The following is a 21,972-nucleotide window of genomic DNA, read 5'->3' as shown; positions in this document are numbered from 1 at the left end:
GGAAAGGGAGCTGGAGGGATGGCTCAGAGACACTTCCAGCGAAAACAGTGGGGAGGTTTCAGGACCTCCTGTAGGGACACCCACTCCTCGCCGGAAACTGTCACGCAGAGAGTCCAGAAGACGTGTTTCCGTTAAGGAGCTTTTATGTTGGAAGCGATTCCGAAAGCAACCACTGTCGGAATCTGCCAGCGACTGACGGAGCCATGTTTAAGGGGCTCCGTTACAGACAGAGGTTTGCAAACTTGACCAAACTCTGAGGGACTAGGATTTTACACACAAGCAGCTCATCGTCCCATCACAGCATTCCGACAGTCTTCGTGAGCAGCTTGTGCAGGAGAAGGCATCATGAGCAACCCAGCCGGAACCGGAGAAGCAGGAGCTGGAGCGGGTCCAAGCCTGGAAGAAAGGTACCGGGTGTTGGAGGTCCAGCTAGCGCTGCAGACGGCGAGGCTTGAGGAGAGGAGGGCTCAGGATGCAGACAAAAAGGGGAAAGACACCCAGCTCGTCAGAAAGGTACCAGGATTGGTGCAGAAGTTTGGGGGGGAGCCCAAAGACTATCATGGCTTTCGGACAGAGATGCAATATGCCCTCAATCTGCAGTTTGATGAATTCCCTGACGAGGAATCACGAGTGGCTTTCGTGATTGGGCATCTTGAAAAGGGGGCGAGAGACTGGGTTAGACCCCTGATGGCAGCGAATAGTGACGTCCTAAAGGACACGATGAAGTTCTTTCGCGCCATGGATCTGATGTTTTCCAGCGATATTGAACAGGGAGTGGTCCGCAGACAGTTAATGGCTTGCAAACAGGGGAGCCGATCTGTCCGTGAGTACTGGACTGAGTTCACCATGTTGATCCATAAATTGGGGTGGGATCTATCGGCGGAACCCATTCAAATGCTCTTTGAAGAAGGGCTTTCTTCGGCTGTGAAAGACGAACTTTCCCGGGCGCCCAGGGCGGAGTCTATGGACCAGCTGACCAAATCAGCGCTGACCATAGGAGCGCGCCAGGAGGCGAGAGCATTGGAGAGGCGGGAAGGGAAGGGGGAACGTTGGAAGGAGTTCCGCATTCCAGACATTCCAGAGCCAACTTTCCCGCCGGCAGAGCCGATGGAAATCGGAACAGCGCGCGCGCGCGCAGTTTCAAAGCCCAGTGAGGGGGGAAAGAAGGAGGGAAAAGGCGCCCGGAAATGCTATCTCTGCCAACAGCCAGGTCACTTTGCCAGAGTCTGCCCCCAGAGGAAGGAATGGCAAGGGATGGTAGGAGCTGTGGAGGGAAGAGAGGAAGAAATACCGAAGCAAGTAAAAGCCAACGCCTGGCTGCCACCGTCGGGGCACAGCAGCCAGGCCAAAGAGCAGTGAAAGTGCCCACGCCAGAACCTCCTAAACCCGCCCTAGTGATAGAAGTGGCGCTAGAGCTGCCAAACGGACACCCTCTAAAGATAAAGGCGCTGTTGGACTCAGGCAGCTCCTGCAATTTCATGAGCAAAGAGTTTGCAGCTGAACACCAGATACAGACGATCCCTTTAAGCAACCCCCTGCAGGTGACCACGATCGATGGCAGGGAGCTGTTGGGAGGAGAAGTCAGCTTGCAGACCGTCCCAATGATAATGAAGGTGGCAAGGCACACCGAACTGATAGCGTTTAATGTGGCCACCTTGGGAGGAGCTCCCATTATATTGGGGATGAGCTGGCTAGCGTTACATGATCCGCTGGTGGGCTGGCATCAGAGAGTGGTTTCTTTTGGTTCAGCACATTGCTTAGAACACTGCAAAGAGGGAAAGGGTTTGGCAGGGGCCCAAGCCACCCTAGCAGGGACTGAAGTAACGGAGAACGTGAAGGTACCACGACAATACGCAGATCTCCGCGACGTCTTCAGCGAAAGGGAAGCTGACCAACTACCTCCGCATAGACCCTTTGACTGTCAAATCAATTTACTCCCTGGGGCACAGCTCCCTGTAGGCAAGCTGTACGCCATGTCAGACAGAGAGATGCAGGAGCTAAGAGAGTTCATTGACAAGAACCTGAAAAGAGGGTTCATCAGAGAGTCCAGGGCGGTGGGGGGCAGCCCAGTGTTTTTTGTGGATAAAAAAAAACACGAACAAGCCGAGGCTTGTGTGTGACTTCAGGGCCTTAAATGCAGTGTCAGAACCAGTGGCTTTCCCTATGCCCAGGATTGACGACATTTTGACAAGGGTCAGGAAGGGAAAGATTTTTACTAAACTGGACCTAAGGGGGGCGTACAACCTGATACGAATAAGGAAGGGGGATGAATGGAAAACCACCATGTTCACCCCTTTGGGGGCATTTGAATATTTAGTTATGCCCTTCGGCCTACAAGGAGGCTCCGCGTGCTTTCAATCGTTTATGAACCACGTCCTGGGGCCTTTGCTTTACAAGAATTGTGTGGCCTTCTTAGACGACGTGTTGGTGTATTCTGAGAATGAGGAGCAGCATGTGAGAGACGTCAGAGAAGTGTTGAGCAGGCTGCAAGCCAACCAGCTGTGGGTGAAACTGGAGAAGTGTCAGTTTCATACCAAGGAGGTGGAATTCCTGGGGTATCGCCTGTCAGACAAGGGATTGGCCATGGATCCCGGCAAGGTCCAGGCGGTGCTGGAATGGAAAACACCCAAAACAAGGAAGGATGTGCAGAGGTTCCTAGGATTTGGGAACTTCTATCGTAAGTTCATCCGAAACTTTGCCCACCTGACGGCGCCCATTACGGACTGTCTCAGCAGTAAGAAGAAGTTCGTTTGGACTGAGGAGGCGGAGCGAGCATTTGAGGAACTAAAAAGGGCCTTCGCCTCGGAACAACAACTCCTGCATGTGGATTTACAAAAACCGATGAGAGTGGAAACTGACGCATCAGACAGAGCTATTGGGGCGGTGCTTCTGCAGCCAGGGAAGGAGGAGTCAGAGTGGAGACCGTGTGCCTTTTTTTCGCGAAAGCTGAACAAATCCGAGAGGAACTACACGGTGTATGACCGAGAACTACTAGCCATTCATGAGGCGTTCCGGAGATGGAGGCACCTGCTAATTGGCGCACAACATAAGGTGCAAGTGTGCACTGACCACAAGAACCTAGAGTATTGGAGGACGGCACGAGTGCTCAACCAACGGCAAGTGAGATGGGCCCAGGAGTTCTCCAAATTTAACTTTGAGATTTGTTACGTGCCAGGCCCAGAGAACATTAGGGCGGACGCTCTCTCACGCAAACCTGAATATTTGGAGGGGGAGGGAGCACCCGAAGAGAGACATGTCATTCCAGAGGACCGCTGGGTGTGTGGGGCGGCATTGGTGGGACAAAGAGAACTGGTAGAGGAAACAGAGAATGATGAATACGCCCAGAATAAGCTCAGAGGTCTTAGGGGTGAGGGAGAGGAACCAGGGGGTTTCGAGGAAAGAAATGGAGCTTTGTATTACAAAGGGGCACTGTATATCCCTGAAGGAGACTTAAGGGGGAGGGTACTCAAGCAGTTGCACGACAGCCCCACGGCGGGGCATTTTGGACAACACAAAACCATGTGGTTGGTCACCAGGGAATTTTGGTGGCCTAAGGTGAGGGAAGATGTACGGGAGTATGTAAGAGGGTGTGAGCAATGCCAGCGAGCCAAAGGGGAGAGGCGGGCACCGGCGGGGCTATTAGAACCCTTACCAACCCCAGAACGACCTTGGGAGGCAGTGTCGATAGATTTTATGACTGATCTGCCGAAGTCCAAGGGGAAAACAGCCATCATGGTGGTGGTAGACCTACTAACAAAGATGTGCCACTTTGTAGCCTGCTCGCATGCAGTCACGGCGGAAGAGACAGCGAAGTTATTTGTAGAACACTTGGGTAATGGCAGAAGATATCAATGACGAGGTATTGATAGAAACGTTCCATCAAAGGTTCCCAAGGAAACCTCAGCCTGTGGAGAGGTTCCGGAGGGAATACTTTGGGACCACCGATGAGGAGGAGGAGTTGGAAGGATTCTCGGAATCGGAAGGGGAAGGGGAGATGGACTCTGAGGAGGAGGAGTACTTCGAGACCAGGAACCGCAACAGGTGGAGAGAAGTGTTCGGGACATCGGAAGATGAAGGAAGTTCATTCCGGGGTTTTGCCTCCTCACCGCCCGTAGAGGAGGGGGCGAGAGGGGATGAAGGGGGCCCTGGAGGGGAGGTGGATGTCAGGGAACTGCCATCGGAAGGAAGGGAAGTGAAAGGGCTCACACAGGTTGGGAGAGACTCAGCAGCTGAAGAGGGAACCAGTAGGGGGAGAGGAGCTGAGCTGAGGGAAAGGGAGCTGGAGGGATGGCTCAGAGACACTTCCAGCGAAAACAGTGGGGAGGTTTCAGGACCTCCTGTAGGGACACCCACTCCTCGCCGGAAACTGTCACGCAGAGAGTCCAGAAGACGTGTTTCCGTTAAGGAGCTTTTATGTTGGAAGCGATTCCGAAAGCAACCACTGTCGGAATCTGCCAGCGACTGACGGAGCCATGTTTAAGGGGCTCCGTTACAGACAGAGGTTTGCAAACTTGACCAAACTCTGAGGGACTAGGATTTTACACACAAGCAGCTCATCGTCCCATCACACCATGGTTTGGCTTAACATGACATGCAGACCAGACCACTGTCTGATCTTTGACACATGCTGGTTATTGGAGAGCGATGGCATTAGGAATTAGGGAATTCTGATACTTTATATGATCCAATTCAGGTTCCAAAGGAACAGTAGCTTACCCTTTAGGTTTAAGACTTGGAGGATATAAAATTATTCCTGACATCTTTTGAAAGCAGTAATTATTATGTGGGATTTTTTTTTCATTCAAAGCTTTTCTCTTTTAGCAATGGAAAATTGTTAGCAGCTGTTCAAGACCAGTGCATAGAAATAAGGTAAGATGAATAACAGTAGAATCGTATGGATGTCTATTCAGAAGTGAGCCCCATTGTGGCTTGCTCCCAGGCAAGTGAATAGGATCACAGTATAAGTATAACACAATGTGCATACCTATTTTAGTAATTTTGTCTTGCCAGTCGGAGTGTGCGAGGTCATATAACACAGTAGCCATATTGCTAGTCTGGGGGTTTCACGTAAACAAATCTTGTGACACACACAAACTTTGTGCATCCTTGTTCTTCCCTGGGTGTGAGCAGTGAAATCAAATGGAATCATAGCTTCAAGTTATGTCCAAACTGGGAACTATGGATAATGGCTTCCAAACATGCCAGGACTTGGAAGCCAACTTTAATTTGTGGCTTCATAGCCTGGTTTGTTTGGAAGCCTTAAGCATAGTTTTCCAGTATGGAAGTAATAGAGAGCTCGCTGTTGGTTCCTGGTTCCTTTTGCTGCTTGTGTCAAGGAAGGAACAAAACGGCTACATCTGATCATGTGACGACAGCCAGTATTTAGTTAAATTCCAAGTCAGAGAATGGGGGGAAAACTGGTCTGAAACTTCTGTTCTTTAGTTTTGATATGATATTTAATCTAAAGAGCTTTAATATCTGATACATGTTACTGAATTAGATATCCCCTGCACGTGAAATAATGTGCTAAAATCGTAAGGAAGTTATCTTATTATTATAGAAACAGCTTATTTATGTCAGATTCATTGTGAAGTTTGTGTTGTGTTTACAGCAGAGGTGGCCAATGTGGTGCCCTCTAAATTTTGTTGGATTAGCACTCTTATTGTCCCTGACTGTTGAGCACACTTCCTTGAACCGGAGTATCCATATATACTTGGCACAATTCAGTTTGCTATTAATGCACCAGAATCTGTTTGTGCATGTTCATTTTCTTTAAGCCAGGGATGGGGAACATGTTGGACTACATCTCCCATCATCCTTGACTCTCAGGGCTCATGGGAGTTCGAGTCCAATGACATTTAGAGGGTCGCAGGAGCCCCATTTCTGCTTTAGACGAGGATTAGCGACACAGCCATGAATCTTGACAAATGTACATTGCATCAAGTTTTATATATGAAATTCAAATCCTGCAGGTCTGCGAAGGATGAGTTTGGGTCTGTCATTGGGAAATGTCAAGGTACGTAGCTTTTCACACCCAAGCAAACTACGAAAAGTAGCAATTAACAAGTGAGACCTTTAACAAAATTCCGTTCTCTTACCCTCCAGCCCCAGCCACACTTGCCCCAATCCTCAGTTTTTATTCCAGCATATTGTGACCACATAACATGCCTGCTATCGTCGGGCTGTTTTTCACATACACAATTGCATTAGGTTTAATCTTATTTATTTACTTCTGCAAACCTCAGGGTTACCCAAAGCCTGCCTGTACCTTTCTTGGTGAACGGATATTTTATTAGGGTTTGTAATAGTGATGTTATGGCTTCCATGTGGTAGCTTTTTTGTGCTGTTTGTGTGTAGGGTTGCCATATTTCAAAAAGTAAAAGCCAGGACACCCCAAAAGTTATTGAGCTTTCTTTCAGAAGACCCCAAAATTGTTGGCAGCCCTATTTGTGTGGATCAGTTCATATTGTAGCTGAGACTGCCCCCTCCACAGCCTACTGCAAGTAAAAGTAGCACCACTGACTTAATACACCTTTTGTTCTGGATTTATTAACGTGTCTCTTTCTGCCCCCATAGTCCCGAAGGATCCCAACCCGCAATGGAGACGTGTAGCGTGGAGTCACGACTGCACTTTGCTCGCCTACGGCGAAAGCACAGGGACCGTGCGAGTGTTTGATTTGGTCGGCAGTGAACTCTTGGTCATTTCACCGGTATTTACTTTTCTTTTCCGGATTTTACAAGTCCAATTTGCATGCAAATGGAAGCTTTTTAGCTATTACGGTTTTAATGTGACGTACTTATGCGGAGAGAGCTTGCATTGTGAGCGCTTTATGGCTCATTTTGTTGAATGGTCGCTTTGCATGTTTATTGGTGAATTTCCATTCAGCCTTTCACGTAGCCAAACAGAAGTACATTAATTTTTATTTGTGACAGCAAAGCTGTCGGTGCTTTAGGGTGGAATTGCTTTTGTTGTGACCCTCTGAAAATAACTGTTCCAAGGGGATGCGGTTTAACATCTGAACTAGGCAGCTGCTTCCTGTATTGTCGAAAATATTGCTTGCTGTGGCAGCTTTCACCCTTTTATTTAATCCTAAATCTACTATTTAGGCTTTCTAATAGGAAGGTGATTGCAGCATTGTAAACTCTTGAAAGCTTTAAGAAGGGATATGTTCTAAAATGGGTTGGGAAATGTGTGGTCTTCCATATGTTACTGGACTCCAGCTCTCATGATCTTGGACCTTTCTCCTTGCACAACAGAACATGCCCCCCTTTCATGCCCCCACATGCACCCCCTGACAAACCTAGACAGTATCCTAAAAAGCAGAGACATCACCTTGCCAACAAAGGTCCGTATAGTTAAAGCTATGGTTTTCCCAGTAGTGATGTACGGAAGTGAGAGCTGGACCATAAAGAAGGCTGATTGCTGAAGAATTGATGCTTTTGAATTATGGTGCTGGAGGAGACTCTTGAGAGTCCCATGGACTGCAAGAAGATCCAACCTCTCCATTCTTAAGGAAATCAGCCCTGAGTGCTCACTGGAAGGACAGATCGTGAAGCTGAGGCTCCAATACTTTGGCCACCTCATGAGAAGAGAAGACTTCCTGGAAAAGACCCTGATGTTGGGAAAGATTGAGGGCACAAGGAGAAGGGGACGACAGAGGACGAGATGGTTGGACAGTGTTCTCGAATTTACCACATGAGTTTGACCAAACAACAACTTCCGGGGGCGGCGCGAACGGCAATGGCGGTCCTCTTCTGAACGGGAGAGGAGGCTCCGCAGACAACGGGTCGTCCGCTACGGCGAAGCGGAGACCCACTTCGGAAAACCCCAGGCAGCAAGAGCCTGGGGTCTTGAGGCTCGGTGGGCGCCTTGAGCGACCCTCCAAGCGCGAAAGGAACCCCGTAAGGGGCTCCGGAGCGTGGAGGGGGGTTGCGGCGCTGAGAGCTGCTTCACAGTCTGTGGAGCGAAGCCGCGCTGCTGCTGCCGGTGAGCGCTGATCCCTTTTCCTGTCAAATTACGGATTCGGATGAAAAGCAACTTATTCGTGAGTAAAAGACTGAATCACTTGAAATTAGAGACTTTAAATGAAAAATCTTAATTGGCTTGAACTTGGCTGAAAGCGGAGAGACGTGGAAACAGGAAGTCCGTCTTCCGCAGCCATTGAACTTGAAAAAAGCAATCAGCTGGAGGAGTGGAGGCTGAAAGAAAGAGATTCTAAACTTTACAGATCTAAGCATCTACTGAACTTGCAATTTAAAGTAAAGACTTTAAGCTAAAGATTTGGAATTATTACTTGCACTTGACTTTCCTCCTTTTATTGGATTACAAATTAGAAGGTGAAACCCAGAGTCAGGAGCTGCCTGTGCATTAAGAGATTGAGCTGTCAGTACTTCAGATTTGGATACTGTATATTGGAACTTGCAACAATCTGAGGGTATTGAGACCTTTTAAATTTGAAACATTCTTTTTGGAGACAAATAAGCACTGTCTGTAACAAAGTGACCATTTATAAACTCTGCTAAACATTTGTATCTGAAGGTTCTTGGACATTAAATTAGACTCTGAAAGACATTTTAAGCTCCCTCTAGAGGATTGGATTAAAACAGTGACTTTACATGTACATTTATTTTCGATTCCCTTGTTGTTTGCTTGCTCTGGGCCTTTCCATTCCCATGGGAATAACTCAGTGTGACCTTGACTGACAGATAACGTTGGAATGAGTGGCACAAGAAAAAGAGGGAGAGTTAGACAAACAACTTTAACAACTCTAACCTCAGCCTCGCAGACACGTAGATCATCTGTACCTACTTTGCCCTCAGAAGTAGAAGTTGAAGAAGTTGCCTTGTCATAGGCAAAAGAGGGAGAGGGTGAAGCAGAGCAGTTACAATTGGAAGATATGGCCTCAGGAGTATCTGTTTCTGTTCTAGACAAAATCTTTGAAAAATTGGAAGCTTTGGACAAGAAAGTAGATGTGCAATCAGCAAAGATTGATAAAAATACAGAATGTCTAAATAAATTAACTATACAAGTGGTACAGAATACACAAGCAATTGGACAGTTAACGGAGGCCTCAGCAGAAAATCGGAAATTGGCTGAGGACACCAGACAAAAATTGGAAAATTTAGAGCAAGAGGTAAGACCACTCACTAAACAAGTTGGGGAACATCAGATTTATCTTTCTATGATAGAACTGCGAAATCGTGAGAATAATTTGAGGATTAGATCATTACAAGAGGCAGAAGAAGGAAATCTAACTGAGTTTTTGACCAAAGAATTCTCCAAGTTCTGGAATTTGGAAGAAAAGGACTTTAAAATTGTGTCAGCTTTCAGACTTGGAAGATTCATAAAGAAGGAGAGGCCCAGAGACTGTTTGATAACATTGAGATCAAAGGAGGAAAGGGATAAGATTTTGGGCCTACATTACGGAAAGTCACTGGAGGTTTTGGACAGAAGAATTGAAATTTATAAAGATATCCCAAGACAACTGCTGGATCTTAGAGCCGCCTATTCTGAACTTGCTAAACTACTAAGGAGCAACGCAATTCCATTCAGGTGGGAATTTCCCCAAGGAATATCTTTTACCTTTAGAGGGAGAAAGGTCAAAGTTAGAACATTGGAAGAGAGAGACAAATTTTTGGCTACATACGGAGAGGATCTTCAAAAAGGAATTGAACTACCCTCTGGGCCTGGGGCAACGCCAGCATCAACACCAGCACCTGGGGAACCTGAAGATTCAGAGAAGATACCACCCCTGGAGAAATAACCAGATTGATCCAGGATGTCTCTGCAACTGCTGAGTTGGAATATTAATGGTTGTAACATTCCGGAAAAAAGGAAGAAAATATTTCACATATTAAAAAAAGAACAATTGGACATTATCTGTTTACAAGAAACACATGTGACGAGGCTCCACAGAAAAGTGTTAATAAATAAAAGATTGGGCCAGGAATTTGTATCGTCGGACAAAGTTAAGAAGAGAGGCGTGGTGATATATGCAAAAGAGAGCCTGTCACCTAAATTCTTATTTAAAGATGAACATGGAAGAATTTTGGCTATTGAGATACAATATCAAGGAGAGAAACTGTTGATATTAGGAATCTATGCACCTAATGAAGGGAAATCGGAATTTTACAAGAAGCTGCAGGAGACAATGCTGGACTATCTGGATTACAACAACATCATAATGATGGGAGATATGAATGGGGTCGTATCAACTAACATGGACAAGTCACAAAGTCAAAATGTTACAAAAGACGGCAGACTACCTAAAACCTTTTTTGAAATGACTGACAATATGGATTTGATTGACATTTGGAGGACAAAGAACCCACTAGGAAGAGAGGGAACATTCTTTTCTGAAGCCCAACTGACCTGGACAAGAATCGACCAAATATGGATTTCTAGAGGCCTGGCACCTAAGGTCAGAAAAGTGGAAATCTGCCCAAAGACCTGTTCCGACCATAATGCAGTAAAGATGGATATGACACTATTACCAACTGGATCCTTTAGATGGAAGATGAATGACAATTTGTTCAGAGATCAGGAAATTACCAAGAAGGCCCAAAAAGTTTTGAAGGATTACTTTGAGATAAATATGAATAATATGGTGGAAAAAAGAATAGTCTGGGACGCAAGTAAAGCTGTAATGAGGGGATTCTTGATACAACAGAATGCAGTAAAGAAAAGAACACAAAATGAGAAAAAAGATAAGATCTTGGATAAAATAAAAGAATTAGAGAAGAAATTAAGAGTGAACCCGAAGTCACAGCCAACTCTGAGAGAAATTAAACTTTATCAAACACAATATTCTAAATTGATAAATCAGGAAATTGAATGGAAGGTTAAATTAATGAAACAAAAAACGTTTGAGTCGGCGAATAAATGTGGAAAACTGCTAGCTTGGCAGTTGAAGAGAAGACAAAGATTAAATACTGTTACAAACTTAGAGGTTGATGGAAAAAACATTCAGAATCCAGTGGACATTAGAAAGTGTTTCCAGAGATATTTCAAAAAATTATACACCCAAGGGCCGCAAGACGATGTTGAGATTAAACAATTTTTGGCAAAAAATGGACTATCTAAATTGTCACAAGAAAATAGGACAATCCTGAATTCTAAAATAACACGACAGGAGATTGAACAAGCCATCCAGAACATGCAACTCGGCAAATCTCCAGGACCAGATGGGCTGACCTCCAAGTACTATAAGACATTAAAAGATTATTTGATACAACCCTTGATGGAGGTCAGCAATGAAATTATGGAGGGGAAGAGGGCACCGGAGTCGTGGAAGGAAGCGTTCATCACATTAATACCAAAGTCGGAAGCTGAAAAGACACAACTTAAGAACTACCGTCCCATCTCTCTTTTAAATGTGGATTACAAAATATTTGCAGACATTTTGGCAAATAGATTTAAAAAAGTTTTAAATGAAGTAATTCATAAGGACCAGGCCGGCTTTCTCCCAGGTAGATATCTGTTTGCTAATACAAGGAACATTATTGACATTTTGGAACTTTTGCAAACAGATATAAATACAAAAGCAGTTTTAATTTTTATAGACGCGGAGAAGGCCTTTGACAATATCTCCTGGAAATTTATGATGGGAAATTTAAAAGAGATGGGAGTGGGACGGGGTTTTGAGAATGGGATTGAGGCGATATATTCAGAACAGAAAGCTAAATTGATAGTTAATAATGTGGTTACAGAAGAGCTCAAAATTGAAAAAGGGACACGACAAGGTTGCCCTATTTCCCCTTTGTTATTCATTTCGGTTCTGGAAGTGCTATTGAACATGATTAGAGGGGATCGGTTGGTGGAAGGAATTCAGGTCGGTCAGAAACAATATAAATTAAAAGCTTTCGCAGATGACCTGGTTTTGACCCTGCAGAAGCCAGAGCCCAGTATGAAAAGAGTATTACAACTGATTAATGACTTTGGTCGGGTGGCTGGATTTAAACTAAATAAACAGAAAACTAAGGTTTTGGGGAAAAATTTGACTGATACAGAGTCAGAACGGTTTCAGAATGAGACGGAACTTAATGTGGTTAAAAAAGTAAAATACCTAGGGGTAAACATAACAGCAAAAAACCTAAGTCTATTTAAGGACAATTATGAAAAATGCTGGACAGAAATTAAGAGAGACTTAGATAGTTGGTCAAAATTGAAACTTTCTTTGTTAGGCCGAATTGCTGCTATCAAGATGAATGTATTGCCAAGGATGTTGTTTTTATTTCAAACACTTCAGGTTTTGGACAAAACGGAGTGCTTTCAGAAGTGGCAGAGAGACATTTCTAAGTTTGTCTGGCAGGGCAAAAAGCCCAGAATTAAGTTTAAGATATTAACCGATGCAAAACAAAGAGGGGGCTTTGCCCTGCCAGACTTAAAGTTGTATTATGAAGCCGCAGCGTTCTGCTGGCTAAAAGACTGGCTACTTCTTGAAGACACTGATGTGTTAGATTTGGAAGGGTTTAACAATGCTTTTGGATGGCATGCATATTTATGGTATGACAAGGTTAAAGCAAATAAGGCCTTTAAGAACCATATTGTCAGAAAATCACTGTTTAATGTCTGGACAAAATATAAAGACTTGCTGGAAAATAAAACACCAAGGTGGCTTTCACCTCTGGAAGCTAAGGCCCGAAAAAGACCCAATATGGAGGCTAAATGGCCAAAATATTGGGAAATACTAGAAAAGGAAGGAGACAATTGGAAATTGCAGAGTTTGGAGAAAATGAAAGACAAAGTGCGAGATTGGTTACATTACGCTCAGATTAAAGAAGTTTTTAAAAATGATAAGAAACTAGGGTTCCAGGTGGAGAAATCGAAACTAGAAACAGAATTGTTAGAACCAAAGATTAAGGTACTTTCAAGGATGTATAACTTGCTGTTGAAATGGAATACACAAGATGAAACGGTTAAATCGGCTATGATAAGGTGGGCACAGGACATTGGGTATAATATCATGTTTGAGGACTGGGAGAGGTTGTGGAGTAATGGATTGAAATTTACTGCATGTAACGCTCTGAAAGAAAATGTAATGAAAATGATTTATAGATGGTATATGACCCCAGTCAAACTCGCAAAAATTTACCACCTGTCTGATAATAAGTGTTGGAAATGTAAAGAGTGTGAGGGAACGTTCTTCCACCTCTGGTGGACTTGCCCTAAAGTGAAGGCGTTCTGGGAAATGATTTATAATGAATTGAAAAAGGTATTTAAATATACCTTCACTAAGAAACCAGAGGCTTTCCTTTTGGGTATTGTCGGCCAAGGGGTGGCAAAGAAGGACCAGACATTTTTTATGTATGCAACAACAGCAGCAAGGATACTCCTCGCAAAACACTGGAAAACTCAAGATCTACCCACACTGGAAGAATGGCAGATGCAACTGATAGACTACATGGAACTGGCTGAAATGACCGGCAGAATTCGTGACCTGGGAGAAGAGAGGATTGAGGAGGATTGGAAGAAATTTAAGAATTATTTACAAAAGCATTGTAATTTGAGTGAATGCTAAATAAGATGCTAGACTAAAATAACTGAGCACCACTAAATTTAGAAGTTTTTAAGAAAATAAGTAAGACTGTGAAAATTTAACTCCTTTCGAGAATTATAAGATTATGAAATATAGAAGGGATATAAGAATTTAAATAAGATGATAAATTGCTGACAAAATGTTACAACGATGAAAGTGGGAGCGGGAGATGTGAGGAAGTCCAAAGAAAATGTGAAACTATGTTAAGACAAATGTTATATTGTTTATTATGTTTACTTTTATTGTAAAACCCAATAAATTGCTTTAAAAAAAAAAAAAAAGAGTTTGACCAAACTGCGGGAGGCAGTGGAAGACAGGAGTGCCTGGCGTGCTCTGGTCCATGGGGTCACGAAGAGTCGGACACGACAAAATGACTAAGCAACACAACAACAACATGCACCCCCTAAACCAGTTTGGCATTCCCCATAACCTTTCAGAACAGATTTGAGGGCAGCACAGGGCATGGATAGGGGGAGAAGGGGAGGCAACAATCCCATCGCACTAGTCCTAAGCTTGGTTCTAGCACAAATAGTACTGGCACATTTATTTTATTTTCTGTATACTTTCTGTGTAATATATTTTAATGAATTTTTTCAAACATTTTAATGGTTTCCATCATATCAGATAGTTACATTGTTTTATGAATTGACTTCCCGCTCTCATTTCTACAGTATTTTTACTCAAACCTTTTCCACTGTGTTATATCTTTATATATTGGAAAAAACTTTCTCTATTACAGTTACTTTATCATTTTTCTTCTGCTGCTTTTATCTCAAATCCTGCCGGCAATTTCATTTGACTGTCGTATTTTTAAAAATACTCCACAAAAGGCCTCTATTCTTCTATGAAAAGTTCGTAATTCAGATCTCTTAATTTCTGTCAGCTTTGTCATTTCTGTGCCATTTCAAAAGCCACCCTTCCTTCATTGGGACCTGCTCCTCTTTCCATTTCTGTGCATATAATATTCTAGCTGCCATGTTTTCTATATTTATAACCCAATTTGCCTCTAAGCAGCTGCCAGTGGCCTACCTGGTTTCTCCCCTCACTATTTTATCTTCACAACAACCTTGCGAGGTAGTTAAGGTCATGGATAGCAAGTGGTGCCAGGTCACCCAGGAGGGAATTTGAACCCTATTCGTTCCCAGTGTTTCCACCAAACAACAATAGCGTACATTTTTATTTTTTTGGTTCAGTGTAGAAACAATTTTCTCATTCTTGGAATTGTTTTTTAACTCTCTTGCCAAATAAAATTCTTTTGAAATTTGTTTTTAAGAAATGTTTTGTTTTGGTACAGGGCGCTAGCTTCCCGGGAGACATGACCTATGCTATTGCTGGATTGATTTTTCTGGAATACAAAGCGAGCGCCCAATGGTCAGCCGAGCTGCTAGTCATCAATTACCGCGGCGAACTGAAGAGCTACCTTGTCAGGTAAGCGCTCGGTTGATGCCTCTGCACCAGCCAACAGTATTAACTGGGGTTAACTTATTTTAGTGAAACAAACCATGCATCTAATGCGTTATTGCAGTGCATTATATTTTCTGCTTTAAAATCACTTTGGGATACATTTTGGGAAGTGATTCATAAGTGGAATATAAAAAAATAAATTATGCGTGAGGCTGCCTTTGGAAATGGTCTGGGAATTTCAGCTGGTCCAGAATAGGTAAAGGACCCCTGGGCGGTTAAGTCCAGTCAAAGGCGACTGTGAGGTTGTGGCGCTCGCCTCGCTTTCAGGCTGAGAGAGCCGGCGTTTGTCCACAGACAGCTTTCTGGGTCATGTGGCCAGCATGACTAAGCTGCTTCTGGCGCAAAGGGATGCCATGACGGAAGCCAGAGCACATGGAAACGCTGTTTACCTTCCTGCCACAGTGGTACCTATTTATCTACTAGAGCTGGTATGCTTTCAAACTGCTAGGTTGGCAGGAGCTGGGACAGCAACGGGAGCTCACTCCGTTGCAGGGACTCGAACCGCCAGCCTTCTGATCAGCAAGCCCAAGAGGCTCAGTGGTTTAGATCACAATGCCACCCGCATCCCTGTCCCCCCTGGTCCAGAATAGGACATTTAGCAGGGGAGTTGCAATTGTGATCACATCATGCTGCGCTTTGTTATCTGCACTGGCTTGCAGTCTGTTTATGGGCCAAACTCAAACTGCCGGTTTCAATATTTAAAGCCGTAAATTACTTGGGAATGAGACCAGGTTGGCCAAAGGGATTGTCTTTTTTCTGCTTGATCCTTGAGATCCCCCTCAGAGGATTTAGGTTTATTCACCTAATGAAGGGAGGCAAGTGATTACCAGGGAAAGGGACTTTTTGGCACTGGCTCCTCAATTATGCAATGCCTCATTCTCACATTGTTGATTTGCATCTGCCAAAAAATAGGTAAAGATCTATCCTCCGCCCCAGGCCATTTACGTACAGTCACTTTTGCTCTTAAAATTATTGCACCACTTTCTTTTACCCTTCCTGGTTTAATTCTGGTCTTGAAATGATTTCTTGTTGCTGCCTCCATGCTGTCTATAAGAAGGCCTTCTTAAATGATGATTTCCACTGCATATTGTTATTTTAACTTTTTTTGAATAGTTATATTTGTTTCATTTTTAACTATTTTGCAAACTGCCCAGAGGACTTAACCATGGATGGACAATATATAAATGCAAGAAATAAGTAAATAAATGCCTTTACTTTTGTCCAGTGTTGGAACGAATCAGAGCTTCCAAGAAAGCCACAGTTTCAACTTCAGCAGCCATTATGTCCATGGAATAACTGCAGTAATTTATCATCCTGCACACCGGTAAGTATGTTAGTCTATTATATATATATATAGAGAGAGAGAGAGTGTGTGTGTGTGTTGTGATGTAGTTTATGTGATTTGGTTGCATTTTGGAAAAGGCCATAAATTCTCCCACCCCACATTTTATAAGTTGCAAATGGTTTGCTGGTGGAAGATAAGAGTTTGCTGGCATTTTCAGAAAGTGGTGAAATTCTGTTTCATTTTTGGTTTGGGTGGCGGAAAGACTAGCATAGTTGCAGTTTGTTCTAGGCATGCCAGGGGATCTAGAAATGCCTACAAAACTGATCCTCCAGGAATTGTTGGGTCTGTGTGGGCAGACCAGCCGAAGGTATTTGTTTGTCCCATCAGGTGTGCTGATAAAGCTTCAGGGTCCTTTCGATTTGCCTTCCAGTTCCTACAGCTATTTTAAAATCAAGGAGAAATGCAGCCTAAGCCACAATCCCATTCCACACTTACCTGAGAGTAGGCATAACTGAATACTTTACATTCGTCTGTGTAAACAGGCACAGGCTTGCACTGTTAGTCATTTACGTCTGATTGCTTTTCTGAAATGGCAGAGTCTAAAAACTAAGGTATTTCAGAAAGATCTGTTTGCCTTATTTCAAAACCTTCAAGGAGGTGATGCTCCACAAGACAAGTTGTTCCATTTCTGTATGGATCTCTTCTCTTAATGTTCAAATCCATTGTTTTGCACCCTATCATTGGCAGATGTTAGCCTTATTTGGTTGGTGCCAAGATCCAAGTTGGGGGCAAGTACTCTTTGGTGAGACAACCCTAGCAGAGATTTAAGTTCACCAAATATACAGTGGTACCTCGGGTTACAGATGCTTCAGGTTACAGACTCCGCTAACTCAGAAATAGTACCTCTGGTTAAGAACTTTGCTTCAGGATGAGAACAGAAATCGTGCTCCGGCGGCGCGGCAGCTGTGGGAGGCCCTATTAGCTAAAGTGGTGCTTCAGGTTAAGAACAGTTTCAGGTTAAGAATGGACCTCCGGAACAAATTAAGTACTTAACCCGAGGTACCACTGTACAGCAAAGTAGATGCGGAAATATAGGCTGTTAGCCCTTTAAAATGTGCCCTTTAAAGTGAGTCCCAAAGTTTTCCCTAGGAAAAAGTCCACATGTTTGGTAAGTATAAATATGGTTTACTTACAGACTGTCTGGAGGTCAGCTTCATGTGCTTCAGAATCGCTTCACAGGCAGTAAAACTTAGTTTCGTTTCAAAATGCTGAAAGTTCCTAGATTATTGGTATAGGACTTGGGTCGCCAGCTGTTGTTGGACTACAACTCCTATTATCCCTAGCTAGCAGGACCAGTAGTCAGGGATGATGGGAAGTGTAGTCCAAAAACAGCTGAAGACCCAAGTTTGGAAGAGTGACTTGTGAGAGCTATGCGGTTGAGCTTTTCACATAGTCTGGGGGAGAACAAAGGCTTGATTACCTGGTTCCTTCAAGGTGAGGGGAACATACCTAAGCTTGGCAGTACAGTCCACTCCACAGTATCAATCCCCTTTCCTCTACCCTTACATTATCGTTCCTGTGTAGCAGTTAACTGACTTGCTGGGTACAATAATTGAAGCTAGAATACAGGATACAGCTGCTCTATACTGTGTTAAGCTATTGGCCCGTCTACTGTCTGGCCGCACCTGGAGATGTCAGAGATTGAAACTGGACTTTCTAGATGCAAAGCAGATGCTCTACCACTAAGTTATGGGCCTTCTCAAACAAATAGAAGGGCTGTTGTTGCAAAGATAACAGAAGAGCCTCCAAAGGATGCAGAAACATTAGTCCTTCTCACTAAAATCATTTCTTACTAGCAAGATAATCCATGCTGCTAAAATGGATAAAAATGACTTTTGAATACCTACAAGAGCTGCTGGCAGAAATCCCCAGCCTCCAAATGATAGCTTTTTTCCCCTGAGCCCAGAATCGTCATGCGCTCCCCCTTTGGTTGTTTGTCTGTCTGGTCTTCAAAGTTTTTGCAACTGCATTTACGGATTTGAATATCACCAGTGTGTTTCTGTCTGGTTTCAACACGGGTTTATTTTTCAGCCCAGCTTGGTTGTGGATTTTGGAATTTCTCCCATTGTGCAAACAGAGCTGCCTGACTTCGATAACCAGAGCTTTCTACTCTTCTTCTTTTCTTTGTAATATGTCTGGCTAAGATAGCGAATATGAAAGACAAGCTCATTACGACTATACTGCTCAGTGGTGGGACGTAATCTGCCTTTCGCCATTCTCCTTTGTTTCCGTATGCTTGGAACTCTGCTTCCGATAACTAGCGTCAGTGGCTATGCTCTGCCTCTGTGGTTGGAGGCAGTGATGCTTCTGAACATGGGTTGCTGGAAATCTAGGGAGGGCAGATTGCTTGTATGCTTAGGCCCTTCTGGGTTTTCCCCCTGCATCTGGTTTTCTGCTGTGAAAACAGGCTGCTGGGCCTATCCAGCAGGCTCTTCTTACCTTATGCTTACAAATATTACCCTCATTCAATTCCTTTTCACCAAGACTTCCTTTTCCCCATAGATTTCTGTGATGATGGCAGCTGACAGCAGATTGACAGCTTAATCTATTTTCCCAGGGAGTGCAGATTATTTCTTCATCTTGCAGAATTGATATTGTTCTGTTCCGCCCCCTTCCCTCGTGTGTTGCAATAATCTTTAAAGTCCCCCAGAGAAGACACCTACCTTCCCCAGTAAAGTGTGAAAAGGAGTATGGCAGCTGTGGGGATTTGAGCTGCGATTCACAATTTTGCAGTCAAATTCTTTTTCATGCTGTCTGAGGCTGTTGTGCATTTCGTGGCCTCGTTTTTATACGTCTCTCAATGGAGAGTGAGGACATACAAAAAAACCCTGAGGCAAGTCACACTCTGGCACACCTTTAGCGGCGTATGGTTGAAATTGCTCAAGTTAAATGTGTGTAAGATGTGATCATCATAGAGTATATGTACTCGGAAGTAAAGTCCTGTTGAATTCCATGGGACTTGCACCCAAGTAAGTGAGGGTTTAGGATTGCAGCATTATGACTGGGGTAGGACAGCTGAAAAACAAATCACATCTGGCAACCACTGTGCCCCCTTTGGTTTCAGATTGCACATGGGTAGATGAGTCTAAAAAACCTGGAACACAAATTTTCACGACCCTCCAGTGGCTATGGTGGATCCTTTCCCAAAAGTGATGTATTTCACGTTAACTATAAATGTGTATACAGTTGGACCTTGGAAGTCAAACAGAATCCGTTCCGGAAGTGTGTTCGACTTCCAAAATGGTTTGGGAACCAAGGTGCGGCTTCCGATTGGCTGCAGGAAGCTCTGGCAGCCAATTGGAAGCTGTGGAAGTCATGGCAGACATTCGGGTTCCAAATAACGTTCTCAAACCAGAACAATCACTTCTGGGCTTGCGGCGTTTGGGACCCAAAATGTTCAGTTCGCAAGTTGTTTGAGATCCAAGGTACAACTGTACTCGATTCTGACAAAACAAAGCCTCCTGAGTTATATTTTGCTCTAGGAGGCTTAGTTTGGTCAGAATCAAGGATACACTTCCAGAGTTAATGCTAAATACATTACAACTGGTAAATGAGCCATCATATCTGCTAGAGGACTGTGAAAGTTTGTGTCCTGGGCTTTTTAGACTCATCTACCCATGTGCTATCTGAAAAGGGGTGCATTGGTTGCCAGATGTGAGATATATTGGCATTATTTTCAGCTCTCCTACGCCACTATATTTTGTAGGAAAATACTTGCTATGGTATTTTCTTCCGTTATTGCAGTTGTTAACATTTTTGTACCCAAAATTGAAGATCACAGTGTTGAAAGGCCTTGCCTGACATCCTTCCCCATGGTACAAGAGATTTTGAGATATGCCCACTGATGATGGTTTTCTTTCTTTCGTTCTTTCTTTCTTTCTTTCTTTCTTTGTAGTTGAAGAACCAACTTTAAAACATTTACCTAAAATCTCATTGCTTTTAGTGCCATTTTCATAAAAGAGTGTTCATTGTATGTCTCCAAATGCCTTTCTGGTCCCAGCAAAGAACAGCACTGCAGGTGTTTTTGCTCTGTAATTGATATGGATCATTTCCCTTCTACGCTCTCTCAATTGTTTTCTCTTTAAAAACCTGAGAACACTCTCCCTGACTATAATAATCTAACGTTAGATTAAATCTTCCTGCTAGAATTGTTAACATTTTATAATTGGTATTAATCAGTGCTGTATTCCTGTGTGAGTCTATTGCTGAGACATTTTTGTCACATTTCAGTATTAGAATATTCTTCACTTTCATCCAGGACACTGGTTTGTGTCTAGCAAAGTCCTTGTGTGAGTAGAAGTCATTTCACCTCTGCAATGAAACTTCTCCTCCATCTTCTTTCTCAAACTATTGTGGCACAAAATCCATAACTTTGACCATTAGGTCAAAGACTCTACTGTGAATTGAGGGATATCACTGTATATATCTCAATAATTTAAAATGGCCCCATTTGGATGAAGATACCATGACTTCATAAGATGAGGTATGCATGAACCTTCCTTCATCCTCTGTGTGGTCAATTACCTTCCTTGCCTGCCATGTTTAACTCAGGAAATATTTAGCTAAACAGAGTTTTCCTTACACCCAATGTGGAAAACTATGTTTACCAGTACAGTTGTACCTTGGTTCTTGAAGGAATCCATTCCCGAAGTCCGTTCGACTTCCAAAAACATTCAGAAACCGAGGCACAGCTTCCGATTGGCTGCAGGAAGCCACAGAAGCTGCGTCAGATGTCCAGTTTCCAAAGAACGTTTGCAAACACTTACTTTCGGGTTTGCGGCGTTCAGGAGCCAAAACGTGTGCATACCAAGGTGTTCGAGAACCAAGGTATAGTGGTACCTTGGTTTGCAACCGCTTTGGATTACAACCACATCAAACCCGGAAGTGCGTGTCCCTTTTTTTGGATTACAACCAATTTTTTTGTGGAGGCCCCATTGGCGAAAGCATGCCTTGGGTTACAACCTGTTTTGGTCTACAACCGGACCTCCGGAATGGATCATGGTTGTAAACCAAGGTACCACTGTATGACTGTAATGGACAAACCAGGATCTTAAACCGAGGTACGAAGTTAGTTTAAGATCCCGACTTGTCTTACCGGCACATTTATTAACTTACACCAGAACGGGTTCTATAATACAGTGGTACCTCGGGTTACAGATGTTTCAGGCTACAGACTTCGCTAACCCAGAAATAGTACCTCGGGTTAAGAACTTTGCTTCAGGATGAGAACAGAAATCGTGCTCCAGTGGCGCGGCGGCAGCAGGAGGCCCCATTAGCTAAAGTGGTGCTTCAGGTTAAGAACAGTTTCAGGTTAAGAACGGACCTGCAGAACGGATTAAGTTCTTAACCTGAGGTACCACTGTACTTTTTCTGCAACTTGATATTATTGTCATCTCTCAATATAGGGGTAGCCAACATGGTGCCCTCCAGATATCCCTTCACTCCTTACTATTGAGCATGCTGCCTAGAGCTACTTTGGGAGCCTGAAACATATCAAGGGGACAAACTTGGCTAGCCTATCTTAGAAGTTCAGTAAGGAAAAGTAGACCTTGAACAGCTGTTTGAGTATAAAAGTTGCTTGCCTGCTCTCCACAAAAGAAAGAGGGAGAGAGCAAGTAGGTGTTG

At 43.7% G+C, this 21,972-nt stretch overlaps 1 protein-coding gene across 2 annotated transcripts in view; it reads left to right on the top strand.

The window, feature by feature from the left end:
* NBAS (NBAS subunit of NRZ tethering complex) overlaps positions 1-21,972 on the top strand; it is a 195,856-nt gene that overhangs the window by 9,207 nt on the left and 164,677 nt on the right. For both annotated transcript variants that reach the window (XM_080997879.1, XM_080997878.1), the window contains exons 5-9: positions 4,822-4,869; positions 5,973-6,016; positions 6,577-6,710; positions 14,833-14,966; positions 16,228-16,326. In XM_080997879.1, the coding sequence (XP_080854005.1) occupies positions 4,822-4,869; positions 5,973-6,016; positions 6,577-6,710; positions 14,833-14,966; positions 16,228-16,326 (459 nt within the window). The remainder of the gene's footprint in view (positions 1-4,821; positions 4,870-5,972; positions 6,017-6,576; positions 6,711-14,832; positions 14,967-16,227; positions 16,327-21,972) is intronic.

The sequence above is a fragment of the Podarcis pityusensis genome (assembly GCF_964106645.2).
Source record: "Podarcis pityusensis genome assembly, chromosome: 3".
In the NCBI taxonomy this organism is placed as follows: domain Eukaryota; kingdom Metazoa; phylum Chordata; class Lepidosauria; order Squamata; family Lacertidae; genus Podarcis; species Podarcis pityusensis.
This window is presented reverse-complemented; position numbering and strand designations above follow the sequence as displayed.